Consider the following 15,982-nt stretch of genomic DNA (forward strand, 5'->3'; position numbering starts at 1 on the left):
TGAGCTTCAGGTGCCTTGCAGTCTTTTTTTAATAGAAATAATGAGGATAAGAGAAGGATAAGAGTGAAGGTATCTTTAAGGATTCTTTATTGAGTCATATCCTTGAAACTGTGACTAAATGAATCATCATGCAAATTAACATGAAATTTAAATATTGTGGAATTCATTTGCTCAGGAGATGAGCACAGAGTAAGAATTATGAACTCTCCTCATGGATTGGGGCTGTTGCATCTGTCTAATTGTTGAATTAAAATTCATTGTAAAATACATGTGTAGAATGTGCATGAATTACTTTCAACTATATTGACAGAGTTTAATTATCTCATTAGGTAAAAGTAAGCTGGCCATCTGAGGAATCTTTAATAACATGTTGCTGATTCGACATAAATTATAAATAACCCAAACTGCGGCACAGATATAGTTTGACAACAGCGATAGGTAGAATGCGCAACATCAAATTTGAACATGTCCCTCATGGTTCAATGTGCTAAATTCAACAATATCAACTTCTCGCCCAACTCGTCCCATCTGAACTGGAATTGCAGAATAAAAAAATAAGAGCCATTTGGTCCATTGTACGTCTGCCAATACAAACAGCTATCCCATTAATCCCACTCTCCTGCCTTTTCCCATATCCCTTCAAACATGCAAGTACATAATTAGAACATTGGTTGCCAATCATTTTGCCAATAATAAATTTCAGTATTTCAAGAAAAAAGGCCAGTTCCTTCATATCCTGGTGTCTTTGAGCAATGTGCACCAGGCCGGCTCGAAGTAATGTGGATCAGATCGTAAAGTTGCGCGGCCTACCTCATATTTATGGCATCGCGAAGGCCGCCTCGTTCCTAACATCGTCCAGCCTCGCCCCTGCTCAGCTTATCTGTTGCTGAAAAACTCATCTGTACCTTTGTGACAAGAAGACTTGATTGTTCCAACGTACTCCTGGGTGGCCTCCCACGTTCTACCCTCCATAAACTCAAGGTCATGCAAAGTTCTGTTGCCCGTACTTTAACTCGCAACAAGTCCCCATCACCCCTGTGCTCGCTGACCAACCCTGGCTCCCAGTAAAGCAACATCTTTGATTTTAAATTCCCATTCCTGTTTACGAATCCCTCTGTGGCCTCGCTCCTCAGTCTCTCGGTGATCTCCTCCAGCTCCACAACACTCCGGGTTATCTCCACTCCTCTAATTCTGGTGTGGAGGTGCCGGCATTGGACTGGTGAAGGAGCCTGAGGAAGGAGCTGCGCTCCGAAAGCTAGTGATTCGAAACAAACCTGTTGGACTTTAACCTGGTGTTGTAAGACATCTTACAGCCACACATTGCTTCAGCCCCAAAGCTCCGGATTTCCCTCATTACACCTCTCCAAATCTACCCCCCCCCTCCCCCACCCCCAACCAATGTTCATTAAAACACTTTGAAACCTACCATGCTTTTGGTCATCTGACTTCATGTGTAGTCCGGTGTCATATTTTTGTCTTATACCACTCCTTGTGAAGCTTCATCATGTTAATGGCGCCATATAAGTATAAGTTGTTGTTGCTGTTATACGGAGGGCACACTCAGCCAGAATTATCAGTGCTGATCCCTTATCAGGAACCCCTCCCCACCTTACCTTCCCCTTTTAAGGACTGGTTTAGCTCAGTGGGCTAGACAGCTGGTTTGTGACGCAGAACAAGGCCAGCAGCGCAGGTTCAATTCCCGTAACAGCTTACCCGAACAGGTGACCGGAATGTGACTACTAGGGGCTTTTCAAAGTAAATTTCATACTTGTGACAATAAAAGATTATTATTATTATATTATTATTTAGCAGCAGGCATGGATACATGTTGGGTGAGGACAAGATTGGGTTTGGCCCTGTGAAGGTTCATCCATGACTAATCGCAATGTGAGAAAGGTGTAGGAATGTAATATTTGTGGATCCAGATCTCAGCAAGGGGCATCATGTATCAGTCATGTTAAATCTCATGATACTTCCACTCACGATATTGTGTATATGCTCTAATGCTTAACCTGCATTTCCCTATTGGGTGGGCAAGTGCAATAATTGGCTGCAATATTACATTGGTTCCCATGTACCCCGTGCGATGGGTTAGAATGGCCCGGCAATTGCTTCTACCAAAAGCTAGTCCTCTCTGCTTTCCAACACATCTTGCCGATGTTCCTCCACCCAGAACGTGAGTTCTTTGTTGACAGCGTGTACTGAGAAAATTACAACCCTATGACTGACATCATGGACAGCAGAGACTGGGATAATATCCACTGACTCCAGTGAAATCATCAACATTTGCACAATAATAGGAGGCTTTAGACGAGTCCAACACTGAGCCTCACCCACAGGAATGATGGGTAGGGTGGATCCAAGCTTGAAAAATTATTGGCATTGTTGAAGTTTTTGGCCCACTCCCAGTGATGACTCTCTAGAATCTATTGGTTTGGTGTACATTAGTTAGTACCAGGATTAGGCCATTTAACCGTTTGAGCCTGTTCCACCATCCATTCAGGACATTGGTGATTTTTAACCGATATTTTCAGATTTTCCCCATATTCCTTAATACTTTTCATAAAAAATTTATCAATCTCAGATTTAAACTGAACAATTTTACCAGGGGAGACAGTGGTGCAGTGATAGTGTCACTGGGTTAGTAACCCAGAGGCCCAGGCTCTGTAAGGGCCCCCTTGCTTTCATACCATTCCCAAATTCCCGGTGATGACTCAACTGCCCTACACCTGATGATTAGCACCTATTCAAGAACAAACGCTGACACCTGATTGACATTTATCTACCCTTGACAGGCAAGTTCTGTTCACTAGACTTACGTTTAAGTCAAGCTGCTAAACTCGGCTTCAGATTTTAGATTCCACTCACCAATACTTACAAGAACTTCCCCACTGTCTCTAAATTCCCAATTGAGCCTCCCTGTTCAAATGCCACTCCGTTTCTGAGCTGCTCTGTTCCGTCAAGGCCTCGGTTTAACATTGCAACTGAAAGACAGCGCTGCTGACAGTGTAGCACTCCCTCATCATTGCATTGGAGTGAGGTCCAGTCCTCAGGTTCTTAGAGTAGGCCTTGAACCCCCTGACTTCCTGGCTCAGCGGTGAGAGTGCCGCCACTGTAGCATCGTTAACACTTGCTCAACCTGAGATCAGAGAACTCTGCACAGACCGGGGACCAAAAGTGGGCCTTTGTGGGTCTGCGTCACCCAGCTAGTCATAAGAACAAGTGGCTGAGCTGCGCAAGTAGCTCCGCCTTTTGAAGCAACACAACATTTTCTTAAAGGTGTTGCACAATTCGGGACTTCGGAATGCATAAATAAGAGGGTCAATGATTGAGTGGCACATGATAAAGATTAGATCGATCTGAAAGAGAGATATAAAACATGCACAGTATGGGTTTGCAGGGCAGAACAAGAAGAGAGTGAGGTGAAGGGAAAATGGGGCCCAGCAGGCAACAAAGATCCCCAGGAGGATAGTCAATGTGAGGGCTCCTTTAAAATTGGTTCGTCGATGAAGTGCGTGACCTGGTAGGGTTCTAATCCGCCTTGCGTGCATTTGAGCCAACAGAAACATGAATATGTAAAGAGACACAATGAGAACTAATGTTATGAAAAACAGTATGAAGAAGAAGCTAACAATGGCATTATACTTGGCGAAAGAGATCATGATGATACCGGTAAAAGTACAAAAGACCCATATCGCTGCAATGATACCTGCTACTCGTTTTCCTGTCATGATGTTGTGGTACCGCAAAGCGTGGAAGATAGTAATGTACCTGTCGGTCGTGATTGCTGCCAAATTGAAAATGGAGGCTGTGAAAGAAATGCACAATAACGAGTCATACACATCATCCAATCTATTTAACAAGGCATGAGTGAACAGATGTTCATTGACAGATGTTATGGATATCGTAATTGCTTCCCAGGCCTTGGTCAAACTTAGTAGAATGTCCGAAACAGCAAGGCTGCAGATGAAGAAGTACATGGGAGAATGGAGGTTCCTGTTTCTGATCACCGCGACGATCACCAGGAGGTTTTCCAGCAAGCTAACACCTGCGAGGATGAGGTACACCTCAGTGGGAATTGGGATTTGGGTACACTCCTTCGCCGTAGTCTCATTCACCTGGCTGCTGCCATTAATTTCACGCACTGTTCTGTCCGGCAGCCAAGGAGAGGCAGTGACATCTGTGCGTGGGGCGATGATGGCATCCGTGCCCAATGAGATGTTAAGTGCTCCCATTTGTTGCAATAGGTGTTCCCAGCAAAGCTCAATTCATCTTCAGCAAGCAGAGTGGAATTGTTCTGTTCCTGTTACAGCCCTGCTTGGTGCCATCAATGTTTGCTGACCCAGGAATTGGAAGCTGTAGCTGCAAAAAGGACATGATAATAAAATTAATTCAAATTAAACTTCGTCAAATATTAAAGTTAAAATGATTAAACGGACTTTTACTAAAAAATACATTTAGCTGACTGCAAACTATCTGGTCCCGATATAACAAAATGGAGAAAGTGCAAAAAAAGGGGCGAAATTCTCCATTATCGGCGGAAAGTCTTCCGATCGGCGCAAAAAACGGCGCAAATCCGACTTGCGTCACGTCGGAAAAATGGGTCGATAGTCTCCGGCCCGAAATGGGCTAGCAGCGACGTAACAGGAACCGCGCTTGCGCAGTGGTTCACGCCGTGCAGCGTCATACGCGCTGCACGGCGTGACGGCTCATAAGGCCGCGCTGCTCCCCCCCACCCGACTGGAACACCCGACCGCAACACCCAACTGGATGGCTGGCCGTCGCTCAGCCCCGAGGTTCGAGTCACGCGATGTGGAGGCGCTCCTGGACGCAGTGGAGCAGAGGAGGGACGCCCTGTATCCCGGGCACGGCCGCAGAGTTGCCCCACGCCACAGCCGGCGTCTGTGGAGGGAAGTGGCAGAGGCCGTCACCGCTGTGGCCCTGACACCACGGACAGGCACCCAGTGCCACAAGAAGGTGAACAACCTCGTCAGAGCAGGCAGGGTGAGCCTCCCCCATATCCCCCCCTCCCCATATCCCCCCTCCCCCATATCCCCCCTCCCCCATATCCCCCATATCCCCCCTCCCCCATATCCCCCCCTCCCCCATATCCCCCATATCCCCCCTCCCCCATATCCCCCCTCCCAATATCCCCCCTCCCCCATATCCCCCCTCCCCCATATCCCCCTCCCCCATATCCCCCTCCCCCATATCCCCCATATCCCCCCTCCCCCATATCCCCCCTCCCCCATATCCCCCCTCCCCCATCTCCCCCCTCCCCATATCCCCCCTCCCCCATGTCCCCCCTCCCCCATATCACCCCTCCCCCATATCCCCCCTCCCCATATCCCCCCTCCCCCATATCCCCCATATCCCCCCTCCCCATATCCCCCCTCCCCCATATCCCCCCTCCCCATATCCCCCATATCCCCCCCTCCCCCATATCCCCCCTCCCCATATCCCCCCTCCCCCATATCCCCCTCCCCCATATCACCCCCTCCCCCATATCCCCCCTCCCCCACATGCCCCCCTCCCCCATATCCCCCCTCCCCCATATCCCCCCTCCCCCATATCCCCCATATCCCCCCTCCCCATATCCCCCCTCTCCCATATCCCCCCTCCCCCATATCCCCCCTCCCCCATATCCCCCATATCCACCCTCCAGCATGCAACTTCCGCAGGATGCCCCTCGGAGACCACAGGAGACGGAGAGACCCGCACCCTCCAGCATGCGACGCCCGCAGGATGCCCCTCGGAGACCACAGGAGACGGAGCGACCCGCACCCTCCAGCATGCGACGCCCGCAGGATGCCCCTCGCACACCACGGGAGATGGAGCAACAGGGAGACGACACCCCCGTCACGTGCGGGAGCGACCACCCAGCGATGAGGGGGGCAGCCACAGGCCCCGTCACATCCGAGCCAGGACACCACTACCCAGGACACCACTACCCAGGACACCCCGACCCGGGACAGCACTACCCAGGACACCCCTACCCGGGACAGCACTACCCAGGAAGACAAAATACCGGACAGTGACTCAGAGTGGATGGGTGGAGACGAACCCCCACCCCAAAGTGCCATGGACTCAGAGTGGGACGAAGAGCACGACACAACGCCACTGCTGTCACCAACACCCTCCACCATCGCAGAAACACTCACCACGGTTGGGCACTTTAGTGATGAGGCGTCTGGTACACTCACTGGTGCGCACAACACAGCCGTCCCGGTACAGCAGGTGGAGGTAGGAGCAGCAGAGGGACCGGGCGGTCGGAGGGCAGCCCAGCCCAAGCGAACATCTGCCGCCCAGATGGATCCCGGGTTCCTGCAGTTACCACACCCACACATAGATCCGATGCAACCACCGACCCGGAGACAAGCGAAGAAGGTGACGGGCGGCTTGCGGCGGCTGCGGTCGCAGGTGGAGGAGTCCACCCACGTCCAGGAGCTGGGAGTGGTGCCGGTCATGCGTGCCACCCAGGCTGACACCGCACGGGTGGCGTCCGCGGTGGAGGCAATGGGTGCGACGGTGTCAGACATGGGGAACGGTTTGCGAGGCCTGGGGCCTTCCGTGCAGGCGGCGTCTGTGGCCCAGGAAATGGCTGCCCTCTCACAGGAGGCCATGAGCCAGTGCCAGCGCCAGATGGCAGAGGCGCTCAACGCCATAGCCCAGTCTCTGCAGGCCATGGCCCAGTCTCAGCAGGCCATGGCCCAGTCTCTGCAGGCCATCGCTGAGGGCATCGGCGCCAGTGGCCATGTGCGAGCCGGCGTCGCACTGTCACAGACAGGGTTTGCCAACCCCCTGGGCTCCATGGCTGCAGACCTGCAGACCCCTGTCGATACCAGCACGGGCCTCCAGGACTGGCAGCGCCAGATGTCGGGGGGGCGTCGGATGGCCAGTCCGTTCGCATCCCCCACCCATGTAGAGGCCTGGGGGCCATCGGGCACCCCGAGGGAGGAGGAGGTGGTGTGGTCCGTCCCGGCTCCCTCTGTAGGGAAGGTCCTGGTACACCGCAACACCTCGGACTCCCCCCCTTCCGTCCCAGGTGCATCGGGTGGGCAACGGGCAGGACAGGCTGGCAGCTCGCCATCCCAGTCGCCCGGGCCGCAGCCTGGCCCATCTAGGCCAGGACGCCCCAGGAAACGGCAGCCAAAGGGATCCAGTGTCAGAGAGCAGGAATCACAGGAGTCCACCTCCAGTTCGGCTGTACCGTCTGGGGAACCACGTAGACGTAGTCAAAGGGCCCGTAAGGCCAAACAATTAGACACTGAGTAAGTTGGCACGGGTGCAGGGCACAGATGAGTTTTAGGGGCTAGGGCACGTGCATGAACTCCTTTGGTTATTAAAGTCAATGTTACACCTACAGAAGCTGCCTTTGTGCTCTGTCCAAAGTGTGCGGGGGTGTCATGTACGTTGAGCGCAAGTGTGTGTGTGAGGGCTGGTCTTACCTCAGCCCCAGGTGAGTCTGCCCCCTTCCCCCTGGGCCGCCATCAACATCCCCCGGGCAGAGGACGGGACCGTGCGCTGCAGTGTCACAGCCGCATGCAGGGATGGTCCGGGTGGATGGTGGTACTGTGGCCATGGGTCAGACATAGTCCAACGATGTAGAGCCAGGAGCTCATCGCAGGGCGGGTTGTCATCATCCTCCATGGCCTGCGATAGACACGCGTCCACCCGCAACTGTGTGAGCCCCGCCCGTTGTGCCGCAGGTGGATCGGCAATGGGGGGGGGTGGTGTGCATGCGGGTGGAGTGGGTGGGGTTGGGGAGGGGGGGTGAGGGTGCTGGGTGGGTGGATAGGTGGGGGGTGTGGGTGGTCGGCTGTTGCCATGGTGTGCGGTCTGTGGCCATACTACCCGATTCCCACGCCCATCTAGTCAGTGAAGCGGGCGTCTATCAGTCTGTCCCGTGCCCGCTGGGCCAGCCGGTAACGGTGGACAGCCACCCGCCTGTGTCTACCCCGTCTGCCCTGACCATTGCCCCCATCTCCCTCATCTGGGGAGGACTGGGCCTCTTCCTGCTGCTCCTCCACTCCGCCCTCATCTGCCTGCGGCACATCGCCCCTCTGCTGGGCTATGTTGTGCAGGACGCAGCACACCACAATGATGCAGCCGACCCTATCTGACCAATACTGGAGGGCGCCCCCAGAGAGGTCCAGGCACCTGAAACGCATCTTCAGCACGCCAAAGCACCTCTCGATCACTCCCCTTGTCGCTACATGGGCATCATTGTAGCGGTTCTCCGCCTCATTGCGTGGCCTCCGTATAGGCGTCATCAGCCACGATCGCAATGGGTAGCCCCTGTCGCCCAGCAACCAGCCCCAGAGCCGGGGATGGCGTCCCTCGTACATGCCGGGGATGGATGACCGCGACAACACGAATGAGTCGTGTACACTTCCTGGGTGACGGGCGCAGACGTGCAGGATCATCATGCGGTGGTCGCAGACCACCTGTACGTTCATCGAATTGGTCCCCTTCCTATTAGTGAACACGGCCCTGTTATCTGCAGGTGGCCGCACGGCGACGTGCATCCCATCGATCGCGCCCTGGACCATGGGGAACCCGGCAACGGCAGAGAAGCCCACGGCCCGGGCATCTTGGCTGGCCCGGTCCACGGGGAAGCGGATGTAGCGGTGCGCCATGGCATATAGGGCATCTGTCACTGCCCGGATGCACCGATGTCTGCGATATGCCGGACAGGTCCCCACTCGGTGCCTGGAATGACCCCGTTGCATAAAAGTTCAGGGCCACCGTAACCTTGACGGACACGGGGGTAGGGTGTCCCCCGCCAGTGCCATGCGGTGACAGGTGTGCCAGCAGGTGGCAGATGTGTGCCACGGTTTCCCGGCTCATCCGGAGTCTCGTCCTGCATTCCCGGTCTGTGAGGTCCTGGTATGACTGCCGGGGCCGGTACACACGGGGAGCCCTCGGGTGCCTCCGTTGCCGTGGGGCCGCGACGTCCTCCTCCCCCTCCTCGTCCTGTCGGTCAGGTGTCCCTCCAGCCTGGGCGGCTGCCGTCTGCCCCTCTGCGGCAGCCTGCGCCGCCTCTCTGGCACGCTCCTCCTCCTCCTCCTCATCCAGGGCAACATGGACATTAGCGGCTGCCGCCACGGGGGCCAACATCGCTGGATGATCTGAAAACATGACCCACCCCCCAACCTCCACCCCGGCACGGCCCCCCCCCAACCTCCACCCCTGCACGGACCCCCCCCAACCTCCACCCCAGCACGGACCGCCCCCCCAACCTCCACCCCGGCACGGACCCCCCCCAACCTCCACCCCAGCACGGACCCCCCCCCAACCTCCACCCCAGCACGGACCACCCCCCAACCTCCACCCCAGCACGGACCCACCCCCAACCTCCACCCCAGCACGGACCCCCCCCCCAACCCCCAACCTCCACCCCGGCACGGCACGGACCCCCCCAACATCCAGCCCAGCACGGACCCCCCCCAACCTCCACCCCAGCACGGACCACCCCCCCCGAACCCCCAACCCCCAACCTCCACCCCGGCACGGCACGGACCCCCCCCAACCTCCACCCCAGCACGGACCCCCCCACCAACCTCTACCCCAGCACGGACCCCCCCCCCAACCCCCAACCTCCACCCCAGCACGGCACGGACCCACCCCAACCTCCACCCCAGCACTGACCCCCCCCCAACCCCCAACCTCCACCCCGGCACGGCACGGACACCCCCCAACCTCCACCCCAGCACGGACCCCCCCCCCAACCTCCACCCCAGCACGGACCACCCGCCAACCTCCACCCCAGCACGGACCCCCCCCCCAACCTCCACCCCAGCACAGACCCCCCCCAACCCCCAACCTCCACCCCGGCACGGCACGGACCCCCCCCAACCTCCACCCCAGCACGGACCCCCCCCCAACCTCCACCCCGGCACGGACCCCCCCCCCAACCTCCACCCCGGCACGGACCCCCCCAACCTCCACCCCAGCACGGACCCCCCTCCAACCTCCACCCCAGCACGGACCACCACCCAACCTCCACCGCAGCACGGACCCCCCCCCCCCCCCAACCTCCACCCCAGCACAGCCCCCCCCCCCAACCCCCAACCTCCACCCCGGCACGGCACGGACCCCCCCCAAACTCCACCCCAGCACGGACCCCCCCCAACCTCCACCCCAGCACGGACCCCCCCCCAACCCCCAACACCCACCCCGGCACGGCACGGACACCCCCCAACCTCCACCCCAGCACGGACCACCCCCCAACCTCCACCACAGCACGGACCCCCCCCCAACCTCCACCCCGGCACGGACCCCCCCCAACCTCCACCCCAGCACGGACCCCCCCCCCCAACCTCCACCCCAGCACGGACCCCCCCCCAACCTCCACCTCGGCACGGACCCCCCCAACCTCCACCCCAGCACGGACCCCCCCAACCTCCACCCCAGCACGGCCCCCCCCCCAACCTCCACCCCAGCACGGACCCCCCCCCAACCTACACCCCGGCACTGCACGGACCCCCCCCAACCTCCACCCCAGCATGGACCCCCCAACCTCCACCCCAGCGCGGACCCCCCCCAACCTCCACCCCGGCACGGACCCCCCCAACCTCCACCCCAGCACGGCCCCCCCCCCCAACCTCCACCCCAGCACGGACCCCCCCCCAACCTACACCCCGGCACTGCACGGACCCCCCCCAACCTCCACCCCAGCATGGACCCCCCAACCTCCACCCCAGCGCGGACCCCCCCCCAACCTCCACCCCGGCACGGACCCCCCCCAACCTCCACCCCAGCACGGACCCCCCCCCAACCTCCACCCCAGCACGGACCCCCCCTCCAACCTCCACCCCAGCATGGACCCCCCAACCTCCACCCCAGCGCGGACCCCCCCCCAACCTCCACCCCGGCACGGACCCCCCCCAACCTCCACCCCAGCACGGACCCCCCCCCAACCTCCACCCCAGCACGGACCCCCCCTCCAACCTCCACCCCAGCACGGACCCCCCCCCAACCTCCACCCCGGCACGGCACGGACTCCCCCCAATCTCCACCCCAGCACGGACCCACACCCCCAACCTCCACCCCAGCACGGACCCCCCCCAACCCCCAACCTCCACCCCGGCACGGCACGGACCCCCCCCAACCTCCACCCCAGCACGGACCCCCCCCCAACCTCCACCCCAGCACGGACCACCCCCCAACCCCCAACCTCCACCCCGGCACGGCACGGACCCCCCCCAACCTCCACCCCAGCACGGACCACCCCCCAACCCCCAACCTCCACCCCGGCACGGCACGGACACCCCCCAACCTCCACCCCAGCACGGACCCCCCCCAACCCCCTACCTCCACCCGGGCACGGCACGGACCCCCCCCAACCTCCACCCGAGCACGGACCCCCCCCCAACCTCCACCCCAGCACGGACACCCCCCCAACCTCCACCCCGGCACGGACCCCCCCAACCTCCACCCCAGCACGGACCCCCCCCCAACCTCCACCCCAGCACGGCACCCCCCCCAACCTCCACCCCGGCACGGACCCCCTCCAACCTCCACCCCAGCACGGACCCCCCCCCAAACTCCACCCCAGCACGGAGCCCCCCCCCAACCTCCACCCCAGCACGGACCCCCCCCCCCCAACCTCCACCCCGGCACGGCACGGACCCCCCCCCAACCTCCACCCCAGCACGGACCCCCCCCCAACCTCCACCCCAGCACGGACCCCCCCCAACCCCCAACCTCCACACCGGCACGGCACGGACCCCCCCAACATCCACCCCAGCAGGGACCCCCCCCCCAACCTCCACCCCAGCACGGACCCCCCCCAACCCGCAACCTCCACCCCGGCACGGCACGGACCCCCCCAACCTCCACCCCGGCACGGCACGGACCCCCCCCCAACCTCCACCCCAGCACGGACCCCCCCCAACCCCCAACCTCCACCCCGGCACGGCACGGACCCCCCCCAACCTCCACCCCAGCACGGACCCCCCCCCAACCTCCACCCCGGCACGGCACGGACCCCCCCCAACCTCCACCCCAGCACGGACCCCCCCCCAACCTCCACCCCAGCACGGACCCCCCCCAACCCCCAACCTCCACACCGGCACGGCACGGACCCCCCCAACATCCACCCCAGCAGGGACCCCCCCCCAACCTCCACCCCAGCACGGACCCCCCCCAACCCGCAACCTCCACCCCGGCACGGCACGGACCCCCCCAACCTCCACCCCGGCACGGCACGGACCCCCCCCCCCAACCTCCACCCCAGCACGGACCCCCCCCAACCCCCAACCTCCACCCCGGCACGGCACGGACCCCCCCAACATCCACCCCAGCACGGACCCCCCCCCAACCTCCACCCCGGCACGGCACGGACCCCCCCCAACCTCCACCCCAGCACGAACCCCCCCCCAACCTCCACCCCAGCACGGACCCCCCCCAACCTCCACCCCAGCACGGACCCCCCCCCCCCAACCTCCACCCCGGCACGACACGGACCCCCCCCCAACCCCCAACACCCACCCCGGCACGGCACGGACACCCCCCAACCTCCACCCCAGCACGGACCACCCCCCAACCTCCACCACAGCACGGACCCCCCCCCAACCTCCACCCCGGCACGGACCCCCCCCAACCTCCACCCCAGCACGGACCCCCCCCCCCAACCTCCACCCCAGCACGGACCCCCCCCCAACCTCCACCTCGGCACGGACCCCCCCCAACCTCCACCCCAGCACGGACCCCCCCAACCTCCACCCCAGCACGGCCCCCCCCCCCAACCTCCACCCCAGCACGGACCCCCCCCCAACCTACACCCCGGCACTGCACGGACCCCCCCCAACCTCCACCCCAGCATGGACCCCCCAACCTCCACCCCAGCGCGGACCCCCCCCCAACCTCCACCCCGGCACGGACCCCCCCAACCTCCACCCCAGCACGGCCCCCCCCCCCAACCTCCACCCCAGCACGGACCCCCCCCCAACCTACACCCCGGCACTGCACGGACCCCCCCCAACCTCCACCCCAGCATGGACCCCCCAACCTCCACCCCAGCGCGGACCCCCCCCCAACCTCCACCCCGGCACGGACCCCCCCCAACCTCCACCCCAGCACGGACCCCCCCCCAACCTCCACCCCAGCACGGACCCCCCCTCCAACCTCCACCCCAGCATGGACCCCCCAACCTCCACCCCAGCGCGGACCCCCCCCCAACCTCCACCCCGGCACGGACCCCCCCCAACCTCCACCCCAGCACGGACCCCCCCCCAACCTCCACCCCAGCACGGACCCCCCCTCCAACCTCCACCCCAGCACGGACCCCCCCCCAACCTCCACCCCGGCACGGCACGGACTCCCCCCAATCTCCACCCCAGCACGGACCCACACCCCCAACCTCCACCCCAGCACGGACCCCCCCCAACCCCCAACCTCCACCCCGGCACGGCACGGACCCCCCCCAACCTCCACCCCAGCACGGACCCCCCCCCAACCTCCACCCCAGCACGGACCACCCCCCAACCCCCAACCTCCACCCCGGCACGGCACGGACCCCCCCCAACCTCCACCCCAGCACGGACCACCCCCCAACCCCCAACCTCCACCCCGGCACGGCACGGACACCCCCCAACCTCCACCCCAGCACGGACCCCCCCCAACCCCCTACCTCCACCCGGGCACGGCACGGACCCCCCCCAACCTCCACCCGAGCACGGACCCCCCCCCAACCTCCACCCCAGCACGGACACCCCCCCAACCTCCACCCCGGCACGGACCCCCCCAACCTCCACCCCAGCACGGACCCCCCCCCAACCTCCACCCCAGCACGGCACCCCCCCCAACCTCCACCCCGGCACGGACCCCCTCCAACCTCCACCCCAGCACGGACCCCCCCCCAAACTCCACCCCAGCACGGAGCCCCCCCCCAACCTCCACCCCAGCACGGACCCCCCCCCCCCCCAACCTCCACCCCGGCACGGCACGGACCCCCCCCAACCTCCACCCCAGCACGGACCCCCCCCCAACCTCCACCCCAGCACGGACCCCCCCCAACCCCCAACCTCCACACCGGCACGGCACGGACCCCCCCAACATCCACCCCAGCAGGGACCCCCCCCCCAACCTCCACCCCAGCACGGACCCCCCCCAACCCGCAACCTCCACCCCGGCACGGCACGGACCCCCCCAACCTCCACCCCGGCACGGCACGGACCCCCCCCCAACCTCCACCCCAGCACGGACCCCCCCCAACCCCCAACCTCCACCCCGGCACGGCACGGACCCCCCCCAACCTCCACCCCAGCACGGACCCCCCCCCAACCTCCACCCCGGCACGGCACGGACCCCCCCCAACCTCCACCCCAGCACGGACCCCCCCCCAACCTCCACCCCAGCACGGACCCCCCCCAACCCCCAACCTCCACACCGGCACGGCACGGACCCCCCCAACATCCACCCCAGCAGGGACCCCCCCCCAACCTCCACCCCAGCACGGACCCCCCCCAACCCGCAACCTCCACCCCGGCACGGCACGGACCCCCCCAACCTCCACCCCGGCACGGCACGGACCCCCCCCCCCAACCTCCACCCCAGCACGGACCCCCCCCAACCCCCAACCTCCACCCCGGCACGGCACGGACCCCCCCAACATCCACCCCAGCAGGGACCCCCCCCCAACCTCCACCCCAGCACGGACCCCCCCCAACCCGCAACCTCCACCCCGGCACGGCACGGACCCCCCCAACCTCCACCCCGGCACGGCACGGACCCCCCCCCCAACCTCCACCCCAGCACGGACCCCCCCCAACCCCCAACCTCCACCCCGGCACGGCACGGACCCCCCCCAACCTCCACCCCAGCACGGACCCCCCCCCAACCTCCACCCCGGCACGGCACGGACCCCCCCCAACCTCCACCCCAGCACGGACCCCCCCCCAACCTCCACCCCAGCATGGACCCCCCCCCCAACCTCCACCCCGGCACGGCACGGACCCCCCCCAACCTCCACCCCAGCACGGACCCCCCCCCCCAATCTCCACCCCAGCACGGACCACCCCCCAACCCCCAACCTCCACCCCGGCACGGCACGGACCCCCCCAACCTCCACCCCAGCACGGACACCCCCCAACCTCCACCCCAGCACGGACCCCCCCCAACCCCCAACCTCCACCCAGGCACGGCACGGACCCCCCCCCCCAACCTCCACCCCAGCACGGACCCCCCCCCCCAACCTCCACCCCAGCACGGACACCCCCCCAACCTCCACCCCGGCACGGATCCCCCCAACCTCCACCCCAGCACGGACCCCCCCCCCAACCTCCACCCCAGCACGGCACCCCCCCCAACCCCCACCCCGGCACGGACCCCCCCCAACCTCCACCCCAGCACGGACCCCCCCCCCAAACTCCACCCCAGCACGGATCCCCCCCCCAACCTCCACCCCAGCACGGACCCCCCCCCCCCCAACCTCCACCCCGGCACGACACGGACCCCCCCAACCTCCACCCCAGCACGGACCCCCCCCCAACCTCCACCCCAGCACGGAACCCCCCCAACCCCCAACCTCCACCCCGGCACGGCACGGACCCCCCCCCCAACATCCACCCCGGCACGGCACGGACCCCCCCCCCGCCAACCTCCACCCCAGCACGGACCCCCCCAACCCCCAACCTCCACCCCGGCACGGCACGGACCCCCCCCAACCTCCACCCCAGCACGGACCCCCCCCCAACCTCCACCCCGGCACGGCATGGACCCCCCCCAACCTCCACCCCAGCACGGACCCCCCCCAACCTCCACCCCAGCACGGACCCCCCCCCAACCCCCAACCTCCACCCCGGCATGGACCCCCTCCCGGCACTCACCCGGAGCCCAGCCTACTCTAACCACCCCCCCCCCCCGCCGCACACACACACACACACAACCCGAGACACACCTCTCCTCACGCAATCAGTCTGCGGCCACGCCATTGCCTGCCCAGAGCCAACCCCCCAGGCCATCACTCACCTCCACG

The 15,982-nt window shown here is 63.4% G+C and overlaps 1 protein-coding gene across 2 annotated transcripts in view; it reads right to left on the reverse strand.

The window, feature by feature from the left end:
• Positions 1-1,409: 1,409 nt before the first annotated feature.
• LOC140385852 (adrenocorticotropic hormone receptor-like) overlaps positions 1,410-15,982 on the reverse strand; it is a 156,506-nt gene continuing 141,933 nt past the window's right edge. For both annotated transcript variants that reach the window (XM_072468442.1, XM_072468443.1), the window contains exon 2: positions 1,410-4,362. In XM_072468442.1, coding sequence (XP_072324543.1) covers positions 3,207-4,235 — 1,029 coding nt within the window. In that variant the 5' untranslated portion in view covers positions 4,236-4,362 and the 3' untranslated portion in view covers positions 1,410-3,206. The remainder of the gene's footprint in view (positions 4,363-15,982) is intronic.

Source organism: Scyliorhinus torazame, chromosome 11, assembly GCF_047496885.1.
Source record: "Scyliorhinus torazame isolate Kashiwa2021f chromosome 11, sScyTor2.1, whole genome shotgun sequence".
NCBI classification, from domain to species: Eukaryota; Metazoa; Chordata; class Chondrichthyes; order Carcharhiniformes; family Scyliorhinidae; genus Scyliorhinus; species Scyliorhinus torazame.